Source organism: Phyllostomus discolor, chromosome 6 (assembly GCF_004126475.2).
Source record: "Phyllostomus discolor isolate MPI-MPIP mPhyDis1 chromosome 6, mPhyDis1.pri.v3, whole genome shotgun sequence".
Classification (NCBI taxonomy): Eukaryota; Metazoa; Chordata; class Mammalia; order Chiroptera; family Phyllostomidae; genus Phyllostomus; species Phyllostomus discolor.
In genome coordinates, this window is record NC_040908.2 from 79,062,275 (window position 1) to 79,089,497 (window position 27,223).

General features: G+C 40.1%; 1 protein-coding gene across 7 annotated transcripts; it reads left to right on the top strand.

Moving 5' to 3' along the window:
* The first annotated feature begins 356 nt into the window (after nucleotides 1–356).
* On the top strand, nucleotides 357–26,887 carry IFT46 (intraflagellar transport 46). 7 transcript variants are annotated; one of them, XM_028516799.2, is made up of 13 exons: nucleotides 358–509; nucleotides 1,210–1,306; nucleotides 4,236–4,315; nucleotides 6,394–6,546; nucleotides 12,203–12,336; nucleotides 14,675–14,749; nucleotides 14,901–14,994; nucleotides 16,199–16,327; nucleotides 17,216–17,337; nucleotides 17,689–17,755; nucleotides 23,672–23,732; nucleotides 24,031–24,116; nucleotides 24,588–26,887. In XM_028516799.2, exons 3-13 carry the CDS (start codon nucleotides 4,271–4,273, stop codon nucleotides 24,681–24,683), a joined length of 1,062 nt encoding a protein of 353 aa, XP_028372600.1. In that variant the 5' UTR covers nucleotides 358–509; nucleotides 1,210–1,306; nucleotides 4,236–4,270; the 3' UTR covers nucleotides 24,684–26,887. The 7 variants fall into 7 exon arrangements, with proteins under 7 accessions (XP_035884360.1, XP_028372600.1, XP_035884357.1 ...); XM_036028464.1 differs by having other exon boundaries at nucleotides 6,418–6,546; XM_036028463.1 differs by lacking the exon at nucleotides 1,210–1,306.
* The last annotated feature ends 336 nt before the right edge of the window (nucleotides 26,888–27,223 follow it).

The following is a 27,223-nucleotide window of genomic DNA, read 5'->3' on the forward strand; positions in this document are numbered from 1 at the left end:
AAAATTTTGCTTAAATTCTGATTAGACTGATTTAGAGGTACTGCATGACCAATGGTACTTCTCCTAGGGAGGAACCTCAATTCATCACCCAGCTTTGCCACTCGTGGCCGCTGGATGCCGCCACAAACGCGTTAAACGCAACTACTGAAACCATAGACAAACAGGCGACTTGATAGGCCAGAGAGGCATCCGCCCCCCCCCCCCCCCCCCCCCCCCCCCCCGGCCATCCCGAGTCGCTCTAGATCCTAGGATCCTTTGCTGGAAGGCAAGTGACGCGAGAATGGAGAAGATCTCGCGAGAGTGAAAGCCAGTCTCGCGATTTTAAGGTTTATTTATTTATTTATTTATTTATTTATTTATTTAATTTATTTCTTTGTACTTAGCGACTAACAACAGGCGGGTTGCTCCAGGTAGAATCCCTGAGTGGCCTGGCCGGAGATCCGAGTGAGACCCCAGCCGTAGGCCGGGGTTCTTTCCTTATAGAGGAGACGGATTCAGAGGGGCTACAGGTAATTTGTACTCATATTAGCAGAAAGAGAATTTCCCTCCCAAGAGGAAATTAAGATGACTCCCTTTCCCTTCTTCCAATCGCCCCCCAATCTTTTCACATCTCAATGACAACCGTTCCTTCTTTCCTTTCTTCACCCCACCACCCGCTTCTTTTTCTTCGGGATCTGACCTGCAAGACAAGGGTGGTGGGGTGGGCATGAGAGTGATGCTTTCAGATTATTGGATGGGACCGAGAGACTGGAGTTTGCCCTGTTTTCCGGCAAACAAGGTGACTCCAGAGGCAACTCTTTGTAGAGCCTCTACAGCCTTCCCGGAGAAACCTCGACAGCCTTGGGAAAACTGGCATAACCTGAGGAGAAGAGTCGCCATCTGCAGATGAACACTGTTATGCCACCCACTGTAGGTGTATCTTAACAGCTTTGGGGAGCTTGTGCTGAAATTAGCTGTTTCCCTCCACGATTCCCTCCTTCCTCAGCCAGCTTGTCAGCAGTTCCTATATAAGGGCTGCAGCAGGTTGACTTAACTGCTTGACCTAGAACCAAGACGCCTTAAGGAAAGTTTGAATGGGGGTGAAAGTTTCATGTAAAAATGATGCATTGAGTAAGGAGGAGGACCAATGCTGGTTTGGAATCGCAACTCTCCACGGAGTGCTTAATATCTCATAACATGAGCTATGTAATCATGTCTCCTTTTGCTTAGACCAAGATTGTTGAGAACCAGACATATGATGAGCGTCTAGAGATTAACGACTCTGAAGAGGTTGCAAGTATTTTTACTCCAACCCCAAGATACAGAGGTAAAAGGAATTAGGAAGAAAGAAGAAAAATGGTTCTCAGAACAAAGCAGGAGGGATTCATGATTGTTTCCATGAAATTCATATTTTGTAATAGCAAATGTTTGCTTTCAGAGTCATTACTTCACTTCCCATTGTTTCTGTTTTCTACCCAGTTAAGGGGAAGAAAAGACAGCCACTTAGGTTTCAGGATTCTTCCAACCTGATTAGTGTTCCCAATCACTATTTACTTCATGATACTGTTCTGCTCACATCTGCTGGGGAGGAGGAGTATCATTTTTTAAAATGTATTAAAACGGTTTTTCTCACTTTTGAAGATGCTTCAATAATCTACCCTTAACCTACAACCCCAGTAAAAATCTCAGTGGAATATTTTAAGAGGACTTCACATCATCATTTATCCAACAGTGCATTTTTTGAATGCATACTATGTGCCAGCCTTATGCTTGTCACTGCACATTGATCCTGCCCTCCTGATGCTTGTAATCATGGGAGACAGGTAACAAATGAATAAACAAATGTAATTACAAATGTGATAAATGCACTGATGAGGCAAAGAGTTTGATGTTATGGAGAATGATGGTGACCAGTGGGATCTACTAGGTTTTTTTTTACAATTTTATTTATTTTTTAGAGATAGGGGAAGGGAGGGAGAAAGAGGGAGAGAAACGATCCATTAGTTGCCTCTCACTCAATTCCAATTGGTGACCTGGCATGCAACCCAGGCATGTGTCCTGACTGGGAATCCAATCAGCAAACTTGGTTCCAAGGCCAGAGCTCAACCCCACTGTTAGAGTAGCCAGGGATGACCTAAGGCGTTATTGAGACTGAAAGATGGGAAGGATCCAGACACTGAGGAAAAGTAATGAAGAGAGAGTGAAATGTGAAAAGGCCCTGATGCTAGGAAGAACTTAAGTTAGTGTGAAGACTTGAAAGAGACCAGCATATGGTAGGAGGGAGTGATATCAGAGGAGGCAAGCAGGAGGTAGGCAGAGGTAGGCAGAAGGCATAATAAGCAGAGCTTTAGAGGCTGTGCTGCTGTTATATGTGGAATGGATTAAAAAGTGAAACTAGGAAACCAGGTGGAAGAAATGTTGCAGTGGCTGATTTGAGGTGACATTGGCTTGGGTGGGGTGACAAAGTTGGGAATAGAGAGAGCAAAAATCACTAAGACTTGCTGATGGATTAGATTTGGCTCTTGAGTTAGGAATCAAGGGTGATATTCAGGGTTGGTTGTTTGTTGTGGTAAATACACCTAATATAAAATTTGCCATTTTAGTCCTGATTGGTGTGGCTCAGTTGGGTGTCCTCCCCCAAAGCAAAAGGTCACCAGTTTGATTCCCAGTCAGGGCACATGGCTGGGTTGCAGGTTTGGTCCTAGATGGGGTGTATACAGAGGCAGCAGATTGATGATTCTCTTCTCACATCTTTTTTCTCCCTCTCTTTCTCCCTCCATTCCCTTGTCTCTAAAAATAAATTTTAAAAAATCTTTTAAAAAATGATAACCTTTTTTTAAGTGTATAATTCAATGGCATTAAATAAATTCATATTGTTATGTAGCTATCTCTACTGTTTTCAGAAATTTTTCATCATCCTGAACAGATGAAAAATACCTATTAATTAATAACTCCCCATTCCCCTATATTTCCCACCTACTTTGTCTCTGTGGATTTGCCTATTGTAGCCTATTGTAGTAGAATCATACAATATCATACTGTGAATCCTTTCACAGTATGGCTTATTTGACTTAACATAATGTTTTCAAGGTTCACCCATGCTGTAGCATGTATTAGAATTTCCATTTTTATGGCTGAATAATAGTCCATTGTCTATATAGCCACATTTGTTTATCTATTCATCTCCTGTTGGACGCTTGGGTTCTTTACATCTTTTGGCTATTATGAATATGCTGCTATGAATATTGGTGTACAAGTTTCTGTTTGAATCAATGCTTTTAATCTGGTGGGTATATGTATACCTAGACACCCAGGTTTTTGACTTGACCATATTTTTAATCTTGCCAGCTATGGACATGATAATTTATTTTTATTCTGGGCAATTTAGTATGCTGGAAAATGGTGTTTAATTGTCATTTATTTGATTTAGAAATCATGCCCGTTAACATTTTACATTTAGTTGTGAATATTTTGGGTTAATTGTTCAGAATATTTTTATTGCTCTGTGGGCACTGATTCAGGTTTATATTTGTGACTATAATTTGACAGAAGCTATGTAAGTTTCTTTCATGTAAGTTTTTTCATTTGATCCTTATAGCAGTTTTGAGTGAAAAGTATTATTGACCTCATTTAGAGATGGGAATACTGAGACTCAGAGAAGTTAAGGCATTTTGTCCAAGTGATAGAGTTGTTCTTCAAACCCAGTATTCTGACTATAAACCCAGTACTCTTTTCACTTTACTAATTACTAACCTCATTTTACCAATGTGCAACTAAGGGCAGATTTTATACTATTTATTTATTTAATTTTTTAAAAAGATTTTATTTATTTATTTTTAGAGAGGGAAGAGAGGGAGGGGGAGAGAGAGAGAGAGAAAGATTCAATGTGCGGTTGCTGGGGGTTCTGGCCTGCAACCCAGGAATGTACCCTGGCTGGGAATCGAACCTGGGACACTTTGGTTCCCAGCCCATGCTCAATCCACTGAGCTACGCCAGCCAGGGCAATTTTATACTATTTATGTAACAGCAAATAATCAGCGTAATGTCTAACCCCATGACTTAAGCACAGTGATGCTTAGTAAATATATATTGAATTGACAGAGCCATCACCAGAGTTTAGTCTCCTATCCTTTAGGTAGATGTTCATATAAACTATGTTCCATAAAGTGGTTAGATTATAATATATTATAAACTAAAAGTATTTGTCTTTAAAAATCATTTTAACAATAACCTAAAGGGAAAACTTTTCTCTTAAGGACTTCCTCATTCTGCCCATCCTCCTAACAAGACTATGGCTGATAACAGCAGTGATGAATATGAAGAGGAAGATAACAAGGTGTGGTATAACCCATGGCTTTTTGTGGAATTTCTACTTTTATTTTTTTTTTTTTAGTAATTAGAGATGACACCGGTTCAGTAGTAAATATTTCTTGAATATTCACCTCTGGTGGTTGGGTACCTCTGGCCTCTTGGAGGACAATCAGGAAGATCAAGCCTTAAAATTTTGATTCTTCTTCAAGAGTAAAGACTACTATTACAGCTGACTTTTTGGTGAGGAATTTCATGTAATGTAGGCTAGTGTTTTATAAACTTCGCTGATCATAAGAACCAGTTGGGAGCACTTCATTTTTTGAAATGCAGATTCCCAGTTTCCATCCAGAACTATGGAATCAGAGTCTTGAAGGTAAAAGCCTGGGAATGTATATTTTTAGCAAGCACTCCAAGAAATTCTCTTAATAAAGCAAATTTGGAATTATGGTTTTAGGCATTTGTTTATTGTCAACAACTTGTGATACTGCCAATATTTTGTGAAAGAGACTTTAATTTTGAAATCTTAAGACCCAAGTGTCACTTTATTGTCATTCTATGAATGTAGAAAATCACCCTATTTCTGAGACAAAGGCAGAAAGATGCCTACAGCTCTAAAAGTTGCAGGTGCTCTGTTTAATAACCATTGTGTTCAGCCTTATCACATGATCCAATGGTTACATTTTAGTTGTCCTTTAAGAACAGGAGCTTTTAAAACTCTAGTGAAGAGAAAACTCTATTGAAGCAATGCAGAAAGCTGTAGTGTTATAAGCTGATTTCATAAAAACCCTAAGCAGTAACATTTTAAGGTAGCACCATTGTGACTAGTGTGCTGTTTTAACATCTAACCCATAATGTAATTTTTAAAGAATTTGTGATATATAAAGTCCCCTTTAGCCCTAGCCAGGTAGCTCAGCTGACACACCAGAGCATCATTCTGACACATCAAGATTGCGGATCCTCTCCCCAGTAGGGCACACCTAAGAATCAACCAATGAATGCATAGAAAAGTGGAACAACAAGTCAATGTTTCTCTCTCTCTCAAATCAATAAATTTTAAAAAATGTTTTAAAGTCCTCTGCCTTTAGATCAGGGATTTGCAAAGCAAACTTTGAAGAAGCAGACAAAAGTGAATAATTTTCTTAACTTCCTAATTTTATATATTTAGCCAAAGTTTTTCTAATCGTATCACAATGTGGTCAATATTCAAGGCTCACTTATATTTCCAATTTTGTATGCACCCAGAGTCTGCAGAAAGGTTCCATTTTTTAATCTTTTTTTAAGATTTTATTTTTATTTTTAGAGAGGGAAAGGGACAGAGGGAGAGAAACATCAATGTGTGGTTGCCCCTCACACACCCCCTACTGAAGACCTGGCCCACAACCCAGGCATGTGCCCTACACTGGGAATAGAACCCACCACCCTTTGGTTTGCAGGCTGGTGCTCAATCCACCAAGCCACACCAGCCAGGGCTGAATAATCTTTAAACTGACAATATTCTTAAAAAGCTCCCTTTGCTAGATTGCTTCCCATGTAACCAAGTATAATTTTGGCAGATTTTATATTAAGAAAGAACACAATAGGAGATTTTTATTAATTGTATACCAATAAGGCTTAGTCACTGAATAAATTCTGCCACTGTGTGTCATCTGTCACATATACTATAGATTAGTTAAAATATAGTTTTATAGCCTTGGTTGGTGTGGCTCAGTGGATTGAGCACCTGCCTACAAGCCAAAAGGACTCCAGCTCAGTTCCCAGTCAGGGCATGTGTGTAGGTTGCAGGCCTGGTCCCCAGGTAGGGGCATGCAAGAGGCAACTGATCTATGTTTCTTTCACACATCAATGTTTCTTTCCCTCTCTTTCTCCTTCCCTTCCCCACTCTCTAAAAATAAATAAATAAAATCTTTAAAAATTACATTTTTATTTATGTATAATAAATCTTGACCAAAAGCAGTTTTGATGTCTTATAATGTGTCACAATTTTATGTTCCAATAGCTGTTTAACATACAAGAATGTATACTAACCTTAGTATAAGCCATATAGCATATGGAAACCAAGCTTCCAAACTTTCTTTTAAAGAGGGCCAATTGGTCATCCTTCAGGTCCTAAGTGAGGGCATTCTACAGGTTCCAGGCTACAGAGGCAAAGGCACGGACCCCATCCCAACTGCCCCTGCAAGCCCCAAGTACCATCAGACCCCTGCTCGTGGACTTGAGAGGGTGGGATGGTGCATAGAGAACCAGAAGCTCAGAAAGGTAGGTTGTAATGCCAATAATAGAAGAGCCTCTTATCTTGAGAAACAATGTATAGTCATTGCGTTTAACTTATGAGGGAAAGAAAGAGAAATAGGGATTGGTTAGATACCCATTGAAGAAAATGGAAATAGAAAACTCATTGTTCCTGGAACTGTTGTTCAGAATTCAGGCAGGGAGCCCTGACTGAGTAGCTCCATTATAGTGTTGACTTGATATGCCAAGGTTATGGGTTTAATCCCCAGTCAGAGCCGGGCACATATATGAATCAACCAATGACTACATAAATAAATGGAATAGCAAATTCTCTCTCTCTCTTCCCCCCTCCACTCCTCTCTCCCTCCCCCACACCCACACTCTCCCTCTTCCTCTCTAAAAAACAATTTAAGAAAAGATTTCTTTAAAAAAAAGTTCAGGCAGGGAGTTGATTATGAACTCTTTTTTCATTATATTTTATGTATTATGCTACTTCAGTTGTCCCAATTTTTCCCCCTTTTCTCTTCTCACCCAGCACCCCCACTTCCTCAGGCAATCCCCACACCATCATTCATGTCCATGGGTCATGTGCATAAGTTCTTTGGTTACTCCATTTCCTCTACTGTAATTTACATCCCCATGGCAATTCTGTAAACTACCTATATGTTTGTTTGTTTGTTTGTTTGTAGAGAGAGGGGAAGGGAGGGAGAGGGAGAAACATCAATGTATGAGAGATACATCAATCGGCCTGCAACCCAGGCATGTGCTCTGACCGGGAACCAAACCAGTGACCCTCTGGTTTGCAAGCTAGTACTCAACCCACTGAGCTACACCAGCCAGGGCCCTATTTGTACTTCTTAATCCCCTCACATCTTCACCCATTCCCCCACACCTCCCTCCCATCAGGCAACCATCAAAATGCTCACCATATCCATGATTCTGTCTCTTGTTTGCTTAGTATGTTTTTTAGATTAATTGTTGGTACATATGTATTTATTGTCATTTTATTGATTGTAGGTTTGATCATCTTTTTCTTATATAAGTCTCTTTAACATTTCATGTAATATGGTTTGGCGATGATGAACTCCTTTAGTTCTCTCTTGTCTGGGAAGCGCTTTATCTGCCCTTCAATTCTTTTTTTTTTTTTAAATATATATTTTATTGATTATGCTATTACAGTTGTCCCATTTCCCCCCTTCTCTCCCCTCCACTCTGTACCCCCCTCCCACCCACATTTCCCCCTTTAGTTCATGTCCATGTGTCATACTTAAGAGTTCTTTAGTTTCTACATTTCCCGTACTATTCTTGCCCTCCCCCTATCTATTTTCAACCTACATTCTATGCTACTTATTCTCTATCCCTTTTCCCCCTCTCTCCTCCTCCCACCCCCCTGCTGCTAACCCTCCATGTGCCCTCCATTTCTGTGGTTCTGTTCCTGTTTTAATTGTTTACTTAGTTTCTTTTGGTTTTGCTGTAGGTGTGGTTGTTAATATTTGTGAGTTTGCTGTCCTTTTACTATACATGTCTTTTCTTTATTGTCTTTTCTTAGATAAGTCCCTTTAACATTTCATAAAATAAGGGCTTGGTGATGATGAACTCCTTTAACTTGACCTTATCTGAGAAGCACTTTATCTGCCCTTCCATTCTAAATGAGAGCTTTGCTGGATAGAGCAATCTGGGATGTAGGTCCTTGTCTTTCATGACTTGGAATATTTCTTTCCAGCCCCTTCTTGCCTGTAAGGTCTCTTTGGAGAAATCAGCTGACAGTCTGATGGGAACTCCTTTGTAGGTTACCGTCCCCTTACGTCTTGCTGCTTCTAGGATTCTCTCCTTCGTTTTTACCTTGGCTAATGTAATTATGATGTGCCTTGGTGTGTTTCTCCTTGGATCCAACTTCTTTGGGGCTCTCTGAGCTTCTTGGATTTCTTGGAAGACTGTTCCCTTTGTCAGATTGGGGAAGTTCTCCTTTATTGTTTGTTCAAATACGTGCTCAATCTGTTGCTTTTCCCCTTCCGATTCTGGTACCCCTATAATTCGGATATTGGAACGTTTAAAGGTGTCTTGGATGCTCTTAATCTTTTCCTCAATTTTTTGAATTCTTATTTCATCATGCTTTCCTGCTTGGTTGATTCTATCTTCTTTCTGGTCCACTGTATTGTTTTGAGACTCAGATTCCTTCCTTTCACTATTGGCTCTCCTCTGCGTGTCTTCCTGCATCTGTTTTATGGTAATCTGCATTCTTTCATCTAAATTTCGTCCAAAATCAACCAGTTCCGTGAGCTTTCTGATCACCAGTGTTTTGAACTGCGCATCTGATAGATTGGCTAATTCTTGGTCGCTCAAAAGGATGAGTCCTGGGGGACTGATCTGCTCTGTTGAAAACATTTTTTTCCCCCCTGTCTCTCCTTTTTTTTTTTTCCCTGGTCTGGTTGCTCTTGTTACGGTGGGGGGCAGAGCCTTAGGTGCTCACCGGGGCTGGGCACCCCGGTTGCTAGATTGTGACGTTATATGTGGGGTGGGGCATGAGCAGGAGCGGGGCGGGAGAAAACAATGGCGGTAGTTCCGTTCCCCTGGACTCAGGCCCTTGTCTGGGCTTCTGGGCCGTGAGTTCTGCCCTGGTCCACAATCACTACCCCTCTGGGTCTGCCAGCCGCAGCTTGCGTACTCTGGGATCACCGCTGCCTTCTTGTGCCCCCGGATGGCTTTTACGCCGATTTCGCGCCAAACCTTCCCCCGACCTCTGCGCCGCCGACCTGAGCCAGCCCCGCGCCCGCCCGGCTGGTCTTCTCCTACCAGTCCAGATGAACGCGTCTATTTCAACTTCTTGGCTGCCCGACTTCCATTCAGATAAATCCTCTGCCGGATCGTTACTATCGGTTGTCTGATAGTAAATTATTGTTGTAAATTATTGGTTTTCTAATCTTGGTTGTACGAGGAGGTACGGTGAGTCCACCTATTCCTCCATCTTGCCGGAAGTCGCCTAATTTAGCATTCTTTCTGAGGCTTCCTCCTTTCCTTTCATTTGGGGATTGTCTTTATCTGCCCTTCAATTCTAAATGATAACTTTGCTGGGTAGAGCAGTCTTGGTTGTAGGTCCCTGCTTTCCATGACTTGGGATATTTCTTGCCAATCCCTTCTAGCCCACAAAGTTTCTTTTGAGAAATCAATCAGCTGACAGACAGGCTTATGGGAACTACTCTGCAGGTGCTACTGCTTTTCTCTTGCTGCTTTTAAGATTCTCTATTTATCTTTAACCTTTGGCATTTTAATTATGATATATCTTGGAGTGGGCCTTTTGCATCCATCTTGTTTGGGACTCTGTGCTTCCTGACTTGCATGTCTATTTCCTTCTCCAAAATAGGGATGTTTTCATTATTTTTTCAAATAGATTTCCAATTTCTTGACTTTTTCTTCTCCTTCTGGCACCCCTGTGCTGTGAATGTTAGAATGCATGAAGTCCCAGAGGCTGTTTACAGTAACTATCCTAATTTTTTAATTCGTTTTTCTTGTTGTTCTGATTGGTGTTTTCTGCTTCTTTATGTTACAAATCATTGTTTTGATTCTCAGCTTCATATACTCCACTGTTGTTTCACTGTAATTTGTTTTTTATTCAATTAGTGTATCCTTTGTTTCTGACGGGGACTTTTTTATGCTGTTGAGGTCCTCACTAAGTTCCTTGAACATCCTTATGACCAGTGTTTTAAACTCTGCATGTGATAGATAGCTCATATCCATTTCATTAAGCTCTTCTGGAGTTTTATTCTGTTCTTCCATTTGGGCCACATTTCTTTTTCTCATTTTGGCAGCATCCCTGTGTTTGTTTCTATGTATTAGGTAGAGCTGCTATGACTCTTTCTCTGGTAGTGTGGCCTAATGTAGTAGGTGTCTTGTAGGGTCTAGTGGCACAGCCTCCCCTATCACCCAAGCTGGGTACTCGAGGTGCACTGTTTGTGTGGGCTGTGTGAGGTGTACCCCCTCTTGTAGTTGAGCCTTGATTACTGTTGGCAGGTCAATGGGAGGGATTTACCCATGGGAGGGATTTACCCAGGCCAGTCAGCTGCAAGTGCCAGCAGGGACCACTGACTACTAACCTCCACCCTCCACGGAGGATCAGCTGTGTAGGGGCAGGGTGATGGTGCTCTGATGTGGTCTATAGCTGTGTACTGGTACACAGGCTCTGAGATTTTCTGGGTGGTACAGGCCAAGGTCAGCCCCACCTGTGTTTTGCCCAGAGCCACCCTGCCTGAGCTATAAAGTAATCTGAGGTGGCTGCTACTTGTGGTGGGCTTGGAGATTCCCAGGCAAAGACAAGCTATAAACCTAGGCTGTCTTCTTCTACTGCAGGGCCTGGGGACACTTAGCAAGAGGTACAGGGGCTGGAGGCTCACTGAGACTGGCTGTTGCTTGTTTGAGAGGATTTAAGATGTGAAGCATGAGCCAAGACCAGCCATTCATATGGAAAAGCAGCTTGGGTGGGCATATAAGTTGGGCGAGGCATAGTGTCTGGGGATCTAGAGAGCTGGGTAAACAGTGTTAGCGAGGTTGATGGAGTCTTGAGTATGGCGCCAGACTGCTGGCTCTGTGGCTCTGTGCAGGGAGGTTTCCAAACAGGGTCAATCACCTTTGCTCACCTTTCTGTCTGGGAGAAAGCTGTCCCCCAGCGCTCACCTTGATGCCTGACACTTCACTTCCTCCCCATTTGCCATTGGTACCTTTCGAGCCTCTACCTCAGTGCTGGAGCTCATTAAATAGTGAGTCTGAAGAGTCCGTGTGTGGGTTCTTTAAGAAGAACTTTTTGAGACTCCAGAAGTTTCTTCCACTGACTCAATCCCTGCTCGTTTTTGTAGCCAGAAGTTTTGGGGACTTATCTGGCACTGCTACCCTGGACTGGGGCTGGTACTCTTTGCTTTCAAGATATCCTTCCCGAGTTTTTATCCACAACATAAGTGTAGGATCAGCCCGTTGGGTGTTTCCACCCCTCCTTCCACATCTCTGTCCCTCCTACCAGTCTGGATGGATGTGGTTTCTTTAACTCAGTAGTTGTCAGACTTCCATTCAGCTTGATTTCTGATGGTTCTGAGTGATGGTTGTTCTATATTTTAGTTGTAATTTGGATATGGTTGTGTGAGAAAGTGAGCCATGTTTGCCTATGCTGCCATCTTGGACTGAAGCCTTGACTTTCTTCTTTTGATGGTTACTCTTACTCTGGGTAATCTTGCAAATTAGGTATTAAATTTCCTCCTTGGGATCTTTGTGAGTGTTAAGATTTCCTCAAGTTTGTCTTCCCCACTTCATTTTACTTCATTCCCCGTTTCCTTCCAAAATAACAATTTAGAGTTGCTTTCTCCAAAAGTGCCCAAATTTTATAGTTGAACCTACTGGATAGTTTATGCAGAGGTCTTAGGATCTCCTTAGTAATAGTTAAAATAGATATATATCAGATAAAATTTATACTCAAACCTCAAGCAGAGGAATAGAATATGGTCATAGAAATGGTGACTGAGTTTGCATGAGTAGGAGCAGGAGGTGGTTCTCAAGGCCCTTCCGGGGAGTGCTGCTTTCTCGCCAGTAATGTGGTGCCGGGTGGCAGGGTATTGGTTAGAGTCCTAGGAGCGAACTGGGCATAGGTACACTAAATTTTTCTTTATATGGGCCTTTCTTTGCCTACCCTACCCTACCTCAGGAGAAGAAGAAGACCTCTCAGCTGACACCTCAACAGGGCTTTAGTGAAAATGATGATGATGAGGATGATGACTCATCTGAAACTGATTCCGATGAAGAAGATGATGATGAAGAGCATGGAGCCCCTCTGGAAGGGTGAGAAAACCACCTTTGTCAAGGAGGAAAACACCCTTTTCAAAACATAGATTAGGAGGATATCAGTTAAAAGTGAAATTCCAGCATCTCTATTGATCTCTATTTAGGATTTTCACATCTCAAAAACCCACTATAATGCATTTTCATTCTTTTCTGGCTCCACTGCCTCATTGAGTACCATGATGTTACTTGCACTATTTGAAACATTTGTGGGCTCAGGGTTCATGAGGGCTGAATAAATCTAAAAGATGGTCCCTGACTTCAGGGAATTCATATTTTGGGGAAAAGAAAATAAATTTATGTACATACCAAAGCATTTCTATTTAGCAAGGAAAGCATACAGGCATAGGGGTAGAAAACTTTAAGTTCAAATTCTTTTTGGACAGGCAGAGAATAGGTAGATCAACACTGAGACAAAGTGTTCGTAAATGATGCTTAAGTTAAAAACCTCTTACCCTGTTCCAAACCCTGGTGTTAGATTAGTTATGATCTACCCCTATAGGTTTTAATCAAAGTGGATTCTAAGGCCCATCCATTTAAAATATAATTACTGGGCCCTGGCTGGTGTGTCTCAGTGTATTGAGTGCCAACCTGTGAACCAAAGGGTCACCGGTTTGATTCCCAGTCAGGGCACATGCCTGGGTTCCCAGGCAGGGCAGGCCAAGGTTCCCAGTAGGAGGTGTGTGAGAGGAAACCACACATTGACCTTTCTCTCTTTCTCCCTCCCTTTCCCTCTCTCTAAAAATAAATAAGTAAAATCTTTTACAAAATGATAAAATATAATCACTGGTTAAATAAATGATGGTGTAACGAATCAGTGGAATTCTATCCAGCCATGGAAAAGAATGTGGCATCACCCTTTGCACTGGTAAAGAATAATGTCCAAGAGATGCTGCTAGATTTTTAAAATGTATAGAAGTGTTTATGTTTTGCTACCATGTGTATAAAGCAAATACTACATAAACTATCTGTAGGATTCACTAAGGAACTAGTAATAGTGATTACTTTTGGTAGGGGAACTTGGTGGCAACGGAGACATAACTTTTCATTGCACCTTTTATTTTGCATCCTGTGCATGTATCATTTATTAAATTAGTTGAAAAAAAATAGCTACCTTTGGGTTACCCACTTGCAGGAAGACATTAAGTAAATGAGGAAAGTTAATACCAGACTGATTTTTCATGCTTCCCAATTTACTTTATGATCATAAATTATAATCAGGGAAATGTAAACCTTAAGTCATTAATCTACTTAATTTTTTATTAAGCAGCTCTCTCCAGAACAGCCTTATGAACAACATCCAGAGTCACTTATATATTTTATCAATGTTTATTACATTTTACTTAATTATAATTAATGTGTTGTATTTTTTAAAGATTTTATTTATTTATTTTTAGAGAGAGGGGAAGGGAAGGAGCAAGAGAAAGAGAGAAACAATGTGTGGTTGCCTCTCGAACACCCCCTGCTGGGGACCTGGTCTACAACCCAGGCATGTGCCCTGACTGGGAATCAAACTGGTGACCCTTTGGTTCACAGGCCCACTCTCAGTCCACTGAGCTACACCAGCCAGGGCTGTATGTATGTATGTATGTATGTATTTATTTATTACTGTATACATTTCATGTGTCAATACAAGTACTTTTTAGTAACTATGCAATAGTCAACTTGAACATACCTAACCATTACTCAAATGTTGGATATTTTATTTGTTTCTAATTTTTTACTTTTATGAAAAACACTGTGAAAAACATCTTTGTAAAAATTCCTTTTTGTCTTGGGGCAAACTATTTGCATGCTAGAAATTAATATCTTATTCCATCTTTTCTCTTATCCCTTTCATTCAAAAAAAAGGGAAAACAATTTCTGCTAGTGTAAAACTTTTAAAAATTATGTTGGATTTTCTGCAACATTCTTCTTTACTGTCAGAGATAACAGAACTAATTTTAATCAATTTTATTTTATTTTATTTTTAAGATTTTATTTATTTTTAGACAGAAGGGAAGAGAAGGAGAATGAGAGGGAGAGAAACATCAATGTGTGGTTGCCTCTTGCACTCCCCACTGGGAACCTGGCTTGCAACCCAAGCATGTGCCCTGACTGGGAATCGAACCAGCAACCCTCGCTTCACAGTCCAGTGCTCAATCCACTGAGCCGTAGCAGCCAGGGCAATTTTAATCAATTTTAAAGTTGCCTTGCAGACCATCCAAGAAAGACAGATGTGGAGCAGAAACTGGATTCAGAGTCATGTGCCCTGTAGTAGTAGTGACATAGGCCAAACCAGGGCTCAGCAACATCTGCTCTTCACTGGCTACCTTGAATCATATTTTGCTTTCCCCAGAGCCTATGATCCTGCAGATTATGAGCATTTGCCAGTTTCTGCTGAGGTTAAGGAACTCTTCCAATATATAAGTAGGTAAGTATTAGGACTTCTTAACCTAACCCTCCAGGCCCTACCTTGCCCTTTCCTACCTCTAGTCTGAAATAAGGCCATTCTCCTTAGATTTTTAAACCTGATAGTAAAGTAAGTTTCTCTGTTCCCATCTTCCCTTGGCAATATCTCCTAGGTATACACCTCAGTTGATTGACCTGGACCACAAACTGAAACCTTTCATTCCTGATTTTATCCCAGCTGTTGGGGATATTGATGCATTCTTAAAGGTACAGTCAGAATATCCTAAAAATGAGTCAATAGATGTTTCTTTTGACCCCTCTATTACTCTACCAGTTCTTCTTTTTTTTATATACTCTTTTTTTAAAGATTTTATTTATTTATTTTTAGAGAGGGAAGGGAGGGAGAAAGAGAGAGAGAAACATCAATGTGTGGTTGCTGGGGGTCATGGCCTACAACCCAGGCATGCACCCTTACTGGGAATTGAACCAGCAACACTTTGGTTCGCAGCCCGCGCTCAATCCACTGAGCTACGGCGGCCAGGGCTCTACCAGTTCTTCTAATTTTCTTGACAAGGATTGGCTACCTTGAAACATATTTTTCATTTCATTAGACTTCTCTTTTTAAAATGTAATTTAATTTTTTAAAGTTTCTTCACGTTATTTATTGTATTTTTTCTCATTAGAGTTCTTAAACTTGCTCTCTACTCCATATTTTACTCATTGCTATTAGGTAATACTTAATCATCTCATTATATGCTAAAAATCTGTCATAGATCTGTCACCTAATTATCCATGACTTCAGCTTTATATTTAAGATCATGCATGTTTTTCTAGATAGAATTTTAGTATAGCATGTTATACAGGCATGCTGTTTTTCTTTTTTTAAATCCTCACCCAAGGATATGTTTATTGATTTTATGTTATGTTATTTTATTTTGTAAAGATTAATTAATTATTTATTTATTTTTAGAGAGAGAGGAAGGGAGAGAGAAAGAGGAAAAGAAACATCAGTGTGTGGTTGCCCCTCATATGCCCCCTACTGGGTACCTGGCCTGAAACCCAGGCATGTGCCCTGACTGGGAATCGAACCAGCGACCCTTGGTTCATAGGTCGGTACTTAATCCACTGAGCCACACCAGACAGAGCATATTTATTGATTTTAGAGAGAGAGGAAGACGGGGAGAGTGAGAGAAACATCGATTGGCTGCCTCCTGTACACACTCCAACCAGGGATCAAACCCACAACCTAGATATGTGCCGTGACCAGGAATAGAACTCACAACATTTTGGTGTATGGGATGATGCTCCAAGCAACTGAGCCACCTGACCAGGGCCAGGCATGCTCTTTAATACTAGTAATAGTGATGAACCTGATGAGTTCTTCCTCTTCAGCTTATTGGAATCAAGATGTGCGGCCTTTTTATATTCTTCTCATGTTTTCTCTCTGTTTTCTCACTTTTCTCCTAACCAGGTCCCACGTCCTGATGGAAAGCCTGACAACCTTGGCCTATTGGTATTAGACGAGCCTTCTACAAAGCAGTCAGACCCTACAGTGCTCTCACTCTGGTTAACAGAGAACTCTAAGCAACACAATATCACGGTAAGACACTAGCCCACTACGGGCCCCAGCTGGAGAGGCTGGAGCACAGGCCTTGCTGGTGTTTGTTTAGTTGACTAACTTCCTGCTGACAGGGATGGTTGTGGCTTCAGGACAGCCCTATCTTTTATATAACAGTTTTATTGAGATATAATTTACCTACCATAAAATTCACCTTTTTAAATCATAAGATTCAGGGATTTTTAGTATATTCACAGAATATACTAAAAATATTCATAATCATCTAAGAATATTATTATTTTTTTATATTTCCAAAAAGAAATCCTGTACCCATTAGTAGTAACTTCTCATTCTCCCCTGCTCCCAGACCCTGGTAACTACTTCATTTTTCTAATGATTGAATAATATTTCATTGTATGCACATATCACATTCTTTTTATCCATTCACCATTTTCCACTTTTATTAATTATGCTGCCATGAATATGTGCATGTTTTTGCATGGACATATATTATTATTCTTTTGGATATATATGTAGGAGTGGGGTTACTGGACCATATGATAACTATTGAGTATTTTGAGGAACTGTCAAAGTGTTTTCCAAAGTGACTGAACCATTTTACATTCCCACCAGTAGTGAATAAGTGTTTCAATTTCTCCACATCTTCATCAGCACTTCTTACTGTCTTTTATTTTAGCCATCCCAATAGATGTGAAATGGTACCTTATTATAGTCAGTTCTTTCTTATTGATCTGCCCCTTTCCCATGGTGCTAGAAAATTTTATCAGGGTTTCCTATAATCTCTATGTGGCTGCTGTCAGTCTCCTCTTTTCATCAGCTATTTTGTGTGTGAAATAGCACTTGATGAGTCATGCTATAAAAATAGTACCACTTCAGTGCCATCAGTCAGGCTTCCCCTTGTTTTTCTAGCAACACATGAAAGTAAAGAGCCTGGAATATGCAGAAAAGAATCCCAAGGCCATTGATACATGGATTGAGAGCATCTCTGAGTTACATCGTTCTAAACCCCCTGCAACTGTCCATTATACTAGGTAAGAAATACCACATTCTTCACCACTGTAACCCATAGTAACTTTCACCACCTGTGAACCCATTGCTTCTGAGAAGAGGGCCCAAAGCCTCGGGACATCGTTGATCAGCCTGAGGTCACAGGGATCCTGGCAACTACTGGCTGAGATTGCAGACATAAAGGTTGTGATTTATCTGGTATTGTTACTTAGCCAGCTCTTCCAAACTCCAGGCCCTGGGTAAATTTGGTTTGCCCCTCTGTGTTCACCTGAAATCCCAACGTGCCAGATTCAGAACCTCCCTTCATCCTGATCCAAAGGTTGCTGGTGTCACTTGTCCATGTTTCTTGTTTATATTTACCTTTGTACTTTTAGGCCAATGCCTGATATTGACACACTCATGCAGGAATGGTCCCCAGAGTTTGAAGAGCTTTTGGGCAAGGTGAGTGAAATGTAGCAGGATCTAAAAAAGTATGGCATTCAGTCTAGGACCCAGTGTTTTCTCTTTTCCTATATTGTCATTATTAACTTATTAGTTGATGTATTGTACACAATCGGAAATGTACATGTTGATTAATTTTCACCATCTGAACACCTCAGTGTAAATCAATACATTAGATAAAAAAACAGAACATTACTCCCATGTCCCCAAATAACCATTATCCTGATTTATAATAGTGTAGATTAGGTTTGCCTATTTTGCATTTTATCTGAATGTAATTGAACTCTTTTGTGTCACATTTGTTTTGCTCATCTATATTATTCATTCATATGGAGATTCATCCATATTGTTTCATACATTGTTGTACATTTCTCTCAATATCGTACAATATTGTTTTGTTTGAATATGTGACAATTTATCTATTCTATGGTAGCCTTTGGGTAGTTTACAGTTTTGATTTATCACAAATACAATATTACTACAATATTACAATAATATTTCTGTGAACATTGTAACACGTACCTTTTAGTGAACATGTTTATATGCTTCCTGCATTATTACTTTAGACTCTACCTTTTTCCACAGAGTTATTTATGCTGTTCTAAGAAGCTGATGTACTATTCATAATTACCCCAAATTTTAAAAATACAGGAATAAATTTAATAAGGATTGGTAAGATTTTTTTCTAAACAATTATAAAATTTTAATGAAGGGCAGACACACATTTGAATGAATGAGGAGTCATGCCATGTTCCTAAACAGGAAGATTCAATCTTATAGCACTATCAGTTTACTCTATAAGTGTACTGCCTTTCAATTAGGATTTTAATTGCTTTTTTTAGAAAATTAAAATTGGTAATAAAGTTTATCTGAGAATCGATTTTTAAGACTAAAACTAATCATAGATATTTTAGGAAAAAATAATGGAGGATTTACCCCATCAGACATTAGAAACACGTTTTTGCCCTGGCCAGGTAGCTTAGTTGGTTAGAGCTTTGTCCCCAAATACCAAGGTTGTGAGTTCCATCCCTGGTTAGGACACATATAAAAATCAACCAGTGAATGCACAGATGGGTGGAATAATAAATCGTTGTGTTTTTTCTCTCTCTCTCAAATCAATAATAAAAAGAAGAAAAGAAACACATTATAAAGCTATAGTAAATAAAACATTGGCATAGGAATAGAAATAGATGAGTGGAACATAAGAATCCTGAAACAACCCTGGCTGGCGTAGCTCAGTGGATTGAGTGCGGGCTGGGAACTAAAGTGTCCCAGGTTCGATTCCCAGCCAGGGTACATTCCTGGGTTGCAGGCCATAACCCCCAGCAACCGCACATTGATGTATCTCTCTCTCTCTCTCTCTCTCTTTCCCCCTCCCTCCCTTCCCTCTCTAAAAATAAATAATAAATAAATAAAATCTTAAAAAAAAAAAAAAGAATCCCGAAACAGCCCTGGCTGGTGTGGCTCAGTGGATTGAGTTCTGGTCTTCAAACCAAAGGATCCCTGGTTTATTCCCAGTCCGGGCACATGCCTGGGTTGTGGGCCAGGCCTTGAGTTGGGTGTGCACAAGAGGCAACTACACATTAATGTTTCTTTCTCTCTTTCTCCCTCTCTCCTCCTCTCTTTAAAAATAAATAAAAATCATGCTCTGGCTGGTGTAGCTCAGTGGATTGAGCGCGGGCTGGGAACCAAAGTGTCCCAGGTTCGATTCCCAGCCAGGGTACATGCCTGGGTTGCAGGCCATAACCCCCAGCAACAACACATTGATGTTTCTCTCTCTCTGTATCTCCCTCCCTTCCCTCTCTAAAAATAAATAAACAAAATCTTTTTTAAAAAATAAATAAATAAAAATAAAAATAAATAAAAATCTTAGAAGAGGAATCCAAAAACAAACCCATGGTATGTAAGAAAGGTAGTATTTTATTTTATTTTTTTCGAAGATTTTTTAAAAAGATATTATTTATTTATTTTTAGAGAGAGAGGGGGAGTGAGAGAAAAAGAGAGGGAGAGAAACAATGATATATCAATAGATTGCCTCTTGCAAGCCCCCAACCAGGAACCTGGCCTACAACCCAGACATGTGCCCTGACTGGGAATCAAAGCAGCAACTTCTTGGTTCACAGGCCAGCACTCAATCTACTGAGCCATATCAGCCAGGGCATTTTAAATGGAGATACACTGGGTTGTGATGAGACAACTGACTAGCCATTTGAAAAAATTTGGTTTATGCTCCAAACATATGCATACATGAATTCCAAATGAATTAAGCGATTAATGTAAAATTAAAGCCATACTAGTACTATTTTTAAAAGTGAGACAAATATTTAATACTGTTAGGGTAGGTAAGTGTTTCTTAGCATAATAAGAAACTTAAAAATTATAATAGGAAAAGTGTGATAGTTACCATAAACAAAGTTAAAACAATAATAGTTACCATAAATAAAGTTAAAACAAGAATAGACTGAGAAAAATTATATATATATGTAACAACATTACTAATACAAGCAAAGAGCTATTACATGTGAAAAAAAGAAAACTGGCCCTGGCTGGTATATGGTATAGCACAGTAAACTGAGCACAGGCCTATGAAGCAAGGGGTCACCAGTTCAATTCCTGGTCTAGGGCACAAGCCTGGGGTGCGGGCCAGGTCCCCAGTAAGGGGTGTGCGAGATGCAACCACACATTGATGTTTCTCTCCCTCTCTCCTTCCTTTCCCCTCTGTCTAAAAATAAATAAATAAAATCTTAAAAAAAAAAAAAAGAAAAGTAAACTGAACAAAGAAGGAGATAAGTCTTTCCTGGCCATCATTTTAAAAATGTTATACCAACTCCCCCATGTTCCCCACCCTCTTTTCCTCCTCTTATAATATATACCTTCTAATATACTGTATATCTTACTTTGTTTTTTGTTTCTCCCAACTAAAATATAAGCTCTATGAAAAGGGAGGTTTTCTTTTTTTGTACATGTTTATTGAGGAATCATAAAAGCAAAGAATTTAAGGATAATCTCTTTTTGCCTTACAGAATTTTAAAGCTGTAGCTGAGGAAAAATGTCTAGTGAGGGGATTGAATAGGAATACAATGGAATATTATTTGGCCTTATTTTGCTCTGCTATGAAGAGATATTAATGACATGTTGTTAAGTGAAAAAAGGAAATTGCAGAATTATATGCACTCTGATTTTTATAAAAAGAGAAAAATTTTTAAGAAGCTAATTTTTTAAAAAAAGTATTTTTATTGATTATGCTATTACAGTTTTCCCAGTATTTCCCCCTTTATCCTCCCTCCACCCTGCCCTCCCAACCCTCCAGCATTCCCCACCCCCTTAGTTCATGTCCATAGGTTGTACATATAAGTTCTTTTGAGTCCTCTGTTTCCTATACCATTTTTTACCTTTCCCCATCTATTTAATGCCTACTAATTCTGCTGCTTTCCTGTACCTTTTCCCCCCATTCCCCCCTACCCTATCCCCACTGAACTCCCTCTATGTGATGTCCATTTCTCTGATTCTGTTCCTATTCTAGCTATTTGCTTAATTTTTGTTTTTGTTGTTTTTCTTTTCATTTAGGTTCATTTGTTGATAGTTATGAGTTTGTCATCATTTTATTGTTCATATTTTTAATCTTCTTTTTGTTAGATAAGTCCCTTAATGCTTCATATAGTAAGGGCTTGGTGATGATGAACTCCTTTAACTTGACCTTGTCTGGGAAGCACTTTATCTGCCCTTCCATTCTAAATGAAAGCTTTGCTGGATAGAGCCCTCTTGGATGTAGGTCCTTGCCTTTCATGACTTCAAATACTTCTTTCCAGCCCCTTTTTTGCATGCAAGGTTTCTTTTGAGAAATAAGCTGATAGCCTTATGGGAACAACTTTGTAGGTAACAGTCTCCTTTTCTCTTGCTGCTTTTAGGATTTTCTCTTTGTCTGTAATCTTGGGTAACTTAATGATGATGTGCCTTGGTGTGTTCCTCTTTGAGTCCAACTTCTTTGGGACTTCCTGGAAGTCTATTTCCTTCGCCAGATTGGGGACGTTTTCCTTCATTATTTCAAATAAGTTTTCAATTTCTTGCTGTTGGTTTTCTTCTTCTGGCACCCCTATAATTCAGATATTGGAATGTTTCAGGTTGTCCCAGAGGTTCAAAAGTCTCTCTTCATTATTTTGTATTTTTGTTTCTTCATTCTGATCCATTTGGATGTTTATTTCTTCCTTTTGTTCCAAATTGTTGCTTTGAATCCTGGTTTCCTTCTTGTCACTGTTGGTTTCCTGAATATTTTGCTTTATTTTATTTTGGGTATTTTTCATTTGTTTTTTTCATTTTTTTGACCAAGCTCAATCAGATTTATGAGCATTTTGATTACCAGAGCTTTAAATTCTCCATCAGTTAGGTTGGCAATGTCCTCATCACTTAGTTCTGAGGTTTTGCTGTGTTCTTTCATTTGGGCCATATTTCTTTGTCTTGGCACACCTGATTAAGTTGTAAGGGACAGGGCCTTAGGTGTTCACCCAGGCAGGGCAACCCTCTTTGCTGTGCTGCCTGTGGGGGAGGGGCCGGAGAGAGAGCAATGCAGCTCTCCTGCTCGTCTCTAGTGCACTTTTCCAACAGACTCTTGAGTCAGACTGGAAGTGTCTCCCACTGTGGCAATCCCAGCCATAGCCAACAGTCAGCTCTGAGTCTCAGTTTCCCCCTTAAGTCAGTCCCTCCCTGCACAGGTCCGCCAAGCTCGTCAGTCAGCCCCTCCCCTCAGCCGCATTGCCGAGGTTTTTCTGCCTTACCCCCCCCCCCCCCCCCCCCCCCCCCCCCCCCCCCCCCGTCTGGTTGATTTTTTTCTTTATTTTCTTTATTTTCTGCAGAGTTCCATGCAGTTTGATTTTGCTGGTGCTTCTGGTTGTTTATTGATTTTAGATTGGTTGTTATCCTCCTTTTGGTTGTGAGAGGAGGTGAAGGGTTTCTACTTACTTCTCCATCTTGGCCAGAACGCTAATGGTTTTTAAACTTATGCTAAACTTGTTTAGACCCAGACCCTGTTACCTGAGATGTCATGTCCAGTTCTTTGATGTCCAAGGACCATTAGGCCTTTTGCAAAAAAAAAAATTATTTATTTTGTAGAGAGAAGGGAAGAGAGGGAAAAAGTTGGAGAGAGACATCAATTGGTTGTCTCCTGTATACTCCCTAACCAAGGACTGAACCCGCAACCCAGGCATGTTGCCTGGAATCAAACTGGCAGCTTTTCACTTTGTAGGACAATGTCCAACCAGCTGAGTCACACTGATCAAGGCAGGACTATTAAGCCTTTTAATACCAAGTAGTTGTCAGTATTTGGATATAAACTAGTACCAACTTCTTCTTCACAAATACACACAGGAAGATAGGACAACAGTATATTTTACTTAGAAAATTTTTTGGTTGTGTTAGATCATCTGCTACTTTGGTGGTTAATACATATAACCAATTCCATTTTAATGATCAGAGAAAAAAAAAAGCATGTTGTATTATTTGCTAGGGCTGCCATAACAAAGTACCACAGACTGGGTGGCTTAAACAACAGAAATCTATTTTATTTTTCTCACACTTCTGGAGGCTTGAAGTCTGACACCAAGTTGTCAGCAGAGTTGATTTTTTTTTCCTCAGAAACTTTCTTATTGGCAGTCGTCTCCCTGTGCCTTCATGTATCCATGTCTTAATTTTCTCTTCTTATAAGGATACCAGTCATACTGGATCCATTCTAGTAACCAGTTTTTAATTTAATTTTCTCTTTTAAGAGTGTATGTTGAATACAGTCATGTTCTGAAGTGCTAAGGCTTAGGACTTCAACATACGGATTTTGGGGGAACACCACTCAGCCCATAATATGTACGACTTTTGCTAGGGGCTCTTTTTCCTTCGGAGAGACCTTGGTACATCTCTTGTGCTTCCTAGGTGAGCCTGCCCACGGCAGAGATTGATTGCAGCCTGGCAGAGTACATTGACATGATCTGTGGTAAGCTCTTCCATCCTTTCCTTGTCCCCATCTCTGGATAAACCCACTGTGGGCTTTTGAAAAGGATTGTTTACTCTGAGAAGATGGTGTTCTGAGTTACAGCCTTCACTATAAGCCACTTGTGCTGTTGGCAGCCCTGAAGGGAGGTGTTGGGCTTATGCAACTACCTGCTGGGTATTGAACTGCCAAAGCCATGGTAACATATCCCGTCTGGGAGGGGATTGGCTAACTTAAACAGAAATGACTCATAAGTCCTAGGTTTTTGTTTGGTTCTGCTCATGGGAGTACCTGATTTCAGCTATCCTAGACATTCCTATCTACAAGAGTCGGATTCAGTCTCTTCACCTGCTCTTTTCCCTTTACTCGGAATTCAAAAACTCACAGGTAAGTCTAACATTAGAGATTGACTTAAATTGTAGTGAGGATTGCTGCAGTCTCCACTGTTCTGAGTCAGCTGTGATTGTGTTCTATGACAATGTAAGATGTTTCTGCCCAGAGTTACCATTACCTTTCTCCATAATTAAGAGAGCTGCAAAGCAGGCAAGGGTGGGACTTTTAGAGGAAAGGAGGTGGAGGAGATGAGCTTAGGTAAGGATCTATAGAAGACACTCATTCTTATGGGAGAATTAAGTGGTCTAATGAATGGAAGCAGGAAGGAAGGGGAACGGGGTTTATTATTGTAGGAGGTAGAGCAAATTTCTAGCTGTTTTTCAAAGATAATACCAAAGAATTGTTTTGAAAGTAGAATTGGGAGAAAATTGGAGCTTAAAGTGCTGTCAAGACATTAGTTCTTGCTAAAATGTAGCAACTAGCATAACCCAAATATTCCATGTTCCCTTTCCTCTTTCCTCACAGCATTTTAAAGCTCTAGCTGAAGGCAAGAAAGCATTCACCCCTTCATCCAACTCTACCTCCCAAGCTGGAGATGCAGAGACATTAACCTTTGGCTGAGACACATCCCCCAACACTTTGTTTCAAGGCTGAGCTGGCTTTTCTGCCCCAGCTGAAGAGAGATTGTCGTCAGCTACCTGGCATCCTGCCAGCATCACAGTTTGACTCAGGGACAGTATCTGTCCTACCACCTTCTCTTCCAGAAAGCACTACGCATGTTCGTTAAATGGCTTCTGCCTGTCTCAAGATTTCCTTTCTGTAGGAATGTTGCATCTCTACCCCTATGGCAATTTGAGTTAGATGAATTGAAATTTCTGGGATCTCAGGATGCTCAGTTAGGAGAAAAGTTGAAAAGGCTTTTTTTTTTACAGCAATGGAACTAATTTGCTTTCATTTTTGAGTTAGTTGGCAAAGATTTTACAAATAAAATGCTCTTATCTTTCAGGTTGTCCTGCTGTTCTATAACATGAAAGAGAAAAGGCAGACTGAGCAAGAGGCAGAGATAAGGAACTTGGCCTATTAATAAGCGTTAAGTGAATAACAGTTTAAGCAAATGAACTTTATGAAATAAAATCAAATACCAGCCTCCAAGATTGGCAGTAGAGGGGAATCCTTTTCTCCCAGAACTTATTTTTCAGGGGGCCTCACTAGTTATGCTGCCTGTCTCTCAGGCACCTGCCTGGTTGTGGTCTCAGGGAGCCTAGCTGTTGCAGTGATCCAGGTGAGAGATCACTGTGCCTTGGATTAGAGTGGGCATTGTGGTAGTACCAAAGATGGATACATTTGGGAAATATTTTGGAGTTTATATCCTCTGCTCCAGTCAAAAAGTGAAAAACCATGCTAGTTAACTTCTAACAAAGAGTGTTAAATGTGGGAAATTGGTTAGAAAAGTATTGGAAGGGCTGAAGAAACAAAAGGGAGAATACAGGGTGCTGAAGGAATGAAAAGCTAAAGGGGTGAAATGCACTGCAGGTGCTAGAAGTGGAAGACGTGCTGTAGTGGTCTTGAATGGCAAGGAGGTGCCATGTGGAGGCACGGCTGGTGCGTGGACCTCATCCCCACTTCTACAGCAACTGAGAGCAATGGCTGCTGTTTCCTCTCTCCCAGCCTTCTTGTTTCTTGCTGGTGCCTCCTCCCATTGGCAGAAATTAACAGCTGGCAGGGAAATCTGGAAAATCCAGCAGTATAAAGCAGAGTATAGAAGGGAGAGTGTGGGGCTAAGAGACAATGAATTAATAACCAGTAGAGGTAGAACAAAACTTGGTGATAGATTGGATGCAGGGGATGAAGGAAAGAAATCAAGGATGACTCCCAGGTCTTGGGTCTTGAGGAACTGAATAGATAATGGAACCAAGTACTGATATAGTGGAAAGTGGGGCAAGAATTGATTGGAGAGGAAAATTACATTAAAATGCTACACTGTCAGCATAGGGGAATCATTTCTTAGACTCTTAAACCAACTATGATGTTCACATTAAGCTTGAATTTGTGGAGCAGAAACATTTGAGCTAAGGCCTTACTTTAACACCATATTGGGACCAGGTGCTATGTTCTTAAATGGATTTCATTATTGCTCACATTGAACCCATAGGGATAAAAGAGAAGCAAAATATGATAGGAACTCATATTCTCCATTAGAATTTTTTTAATTTCAGTGATTTTAATACTCTGTAGAACATTAACCAGTTTTGTATCTAATCTAGCAATCTTAAACTAAAATTTCTTTAATTGCTTATAAATGCTTAGCAATTTAAATGCTCTCTGAACCACTTTTTAATATGTGACTGGTTTCCTCACTAATTGGTTGAGTAATCAGTGAGGAACTCTCTGACACATATTCATTATGCATGTATGTGAGAGTTGTAACAGATTTTCTTAAAGTGCATGGATATTTGCTCTTGTTCTCCCTACTCCGTTAGATTTTTAAGAAACAGATTAACTTCTTTGGCTAGAGCTGAGACTTAGCACTGATAAATTGATTCTTGTTATTCATGGTAGTTATATTCTAGAAAGTCACTGTGAACACTGCATTAGCCAACACTGAATCATTGCTCCTAGGGCAAATACAAGGTTAGGCTCCTATGTGCCTATGGTCATAACATTTTCATCAACCTACCACTGATTCATTGAATTCACAGCCACCAGCACTATAAATCATGCCATAGTGAAGCTTACCTAACACTTCTAAGACACCTCAGAACTATGTTTGGGGGCCATTTTTAAACAGTAAAATCACCACCAATAAGCAAAATCATGGCATTAAATAGACCTTGAAAGGGGCACTTGTTTATACAGTGTGAGAGCTGAGACCAAAGGCAGTGTTGCTTTATTCAGCCTTTAATTTTCACTGCTTTGAGTGTGTTTACAAATGGTCATGAAAACACTGCAAACATTGATTTTGGGATTACAAATAAATTTTAGTAAGTATGTGAATTCACAAATACAAAATCTGCAAATAATGAGGATCAACCTTAACTTCCTCTCTAACTTACTGGTTAATGCATGAGTCTTTTGGATTTCTCCCTACTTCAGCACACCCACCGTAGCTCTTCAGTGATCATCTTCAGGAACTGTTTTGAACAGGGACTCCTCTCTCCTCT

Excerpts from the sequence above, each read along its gene's own strand:
- IFT46 (XM_036028462.1), top strand. The coding sequence starts at position 6,304 with ATGTATACTAACCTTAGTATAAGCCATATAGCATATGGAAACCAAGCT. Across the intron at positions 6,547-12,202 it reads AGAACCAGAAGCTCAGAAAG|GAGAAGAAGAAGACCTCTCA; the intron begins GTAGGTTGTAAT and ends ACCCTACCTCAG. Across the intron at positions 17,338-17,688 it reads GCAACTGTCCATTATACTAG|GCCAATGCCTGATATTGACA; the intron begins GTAAGAAATACC and ends TTGTACTTTTAG.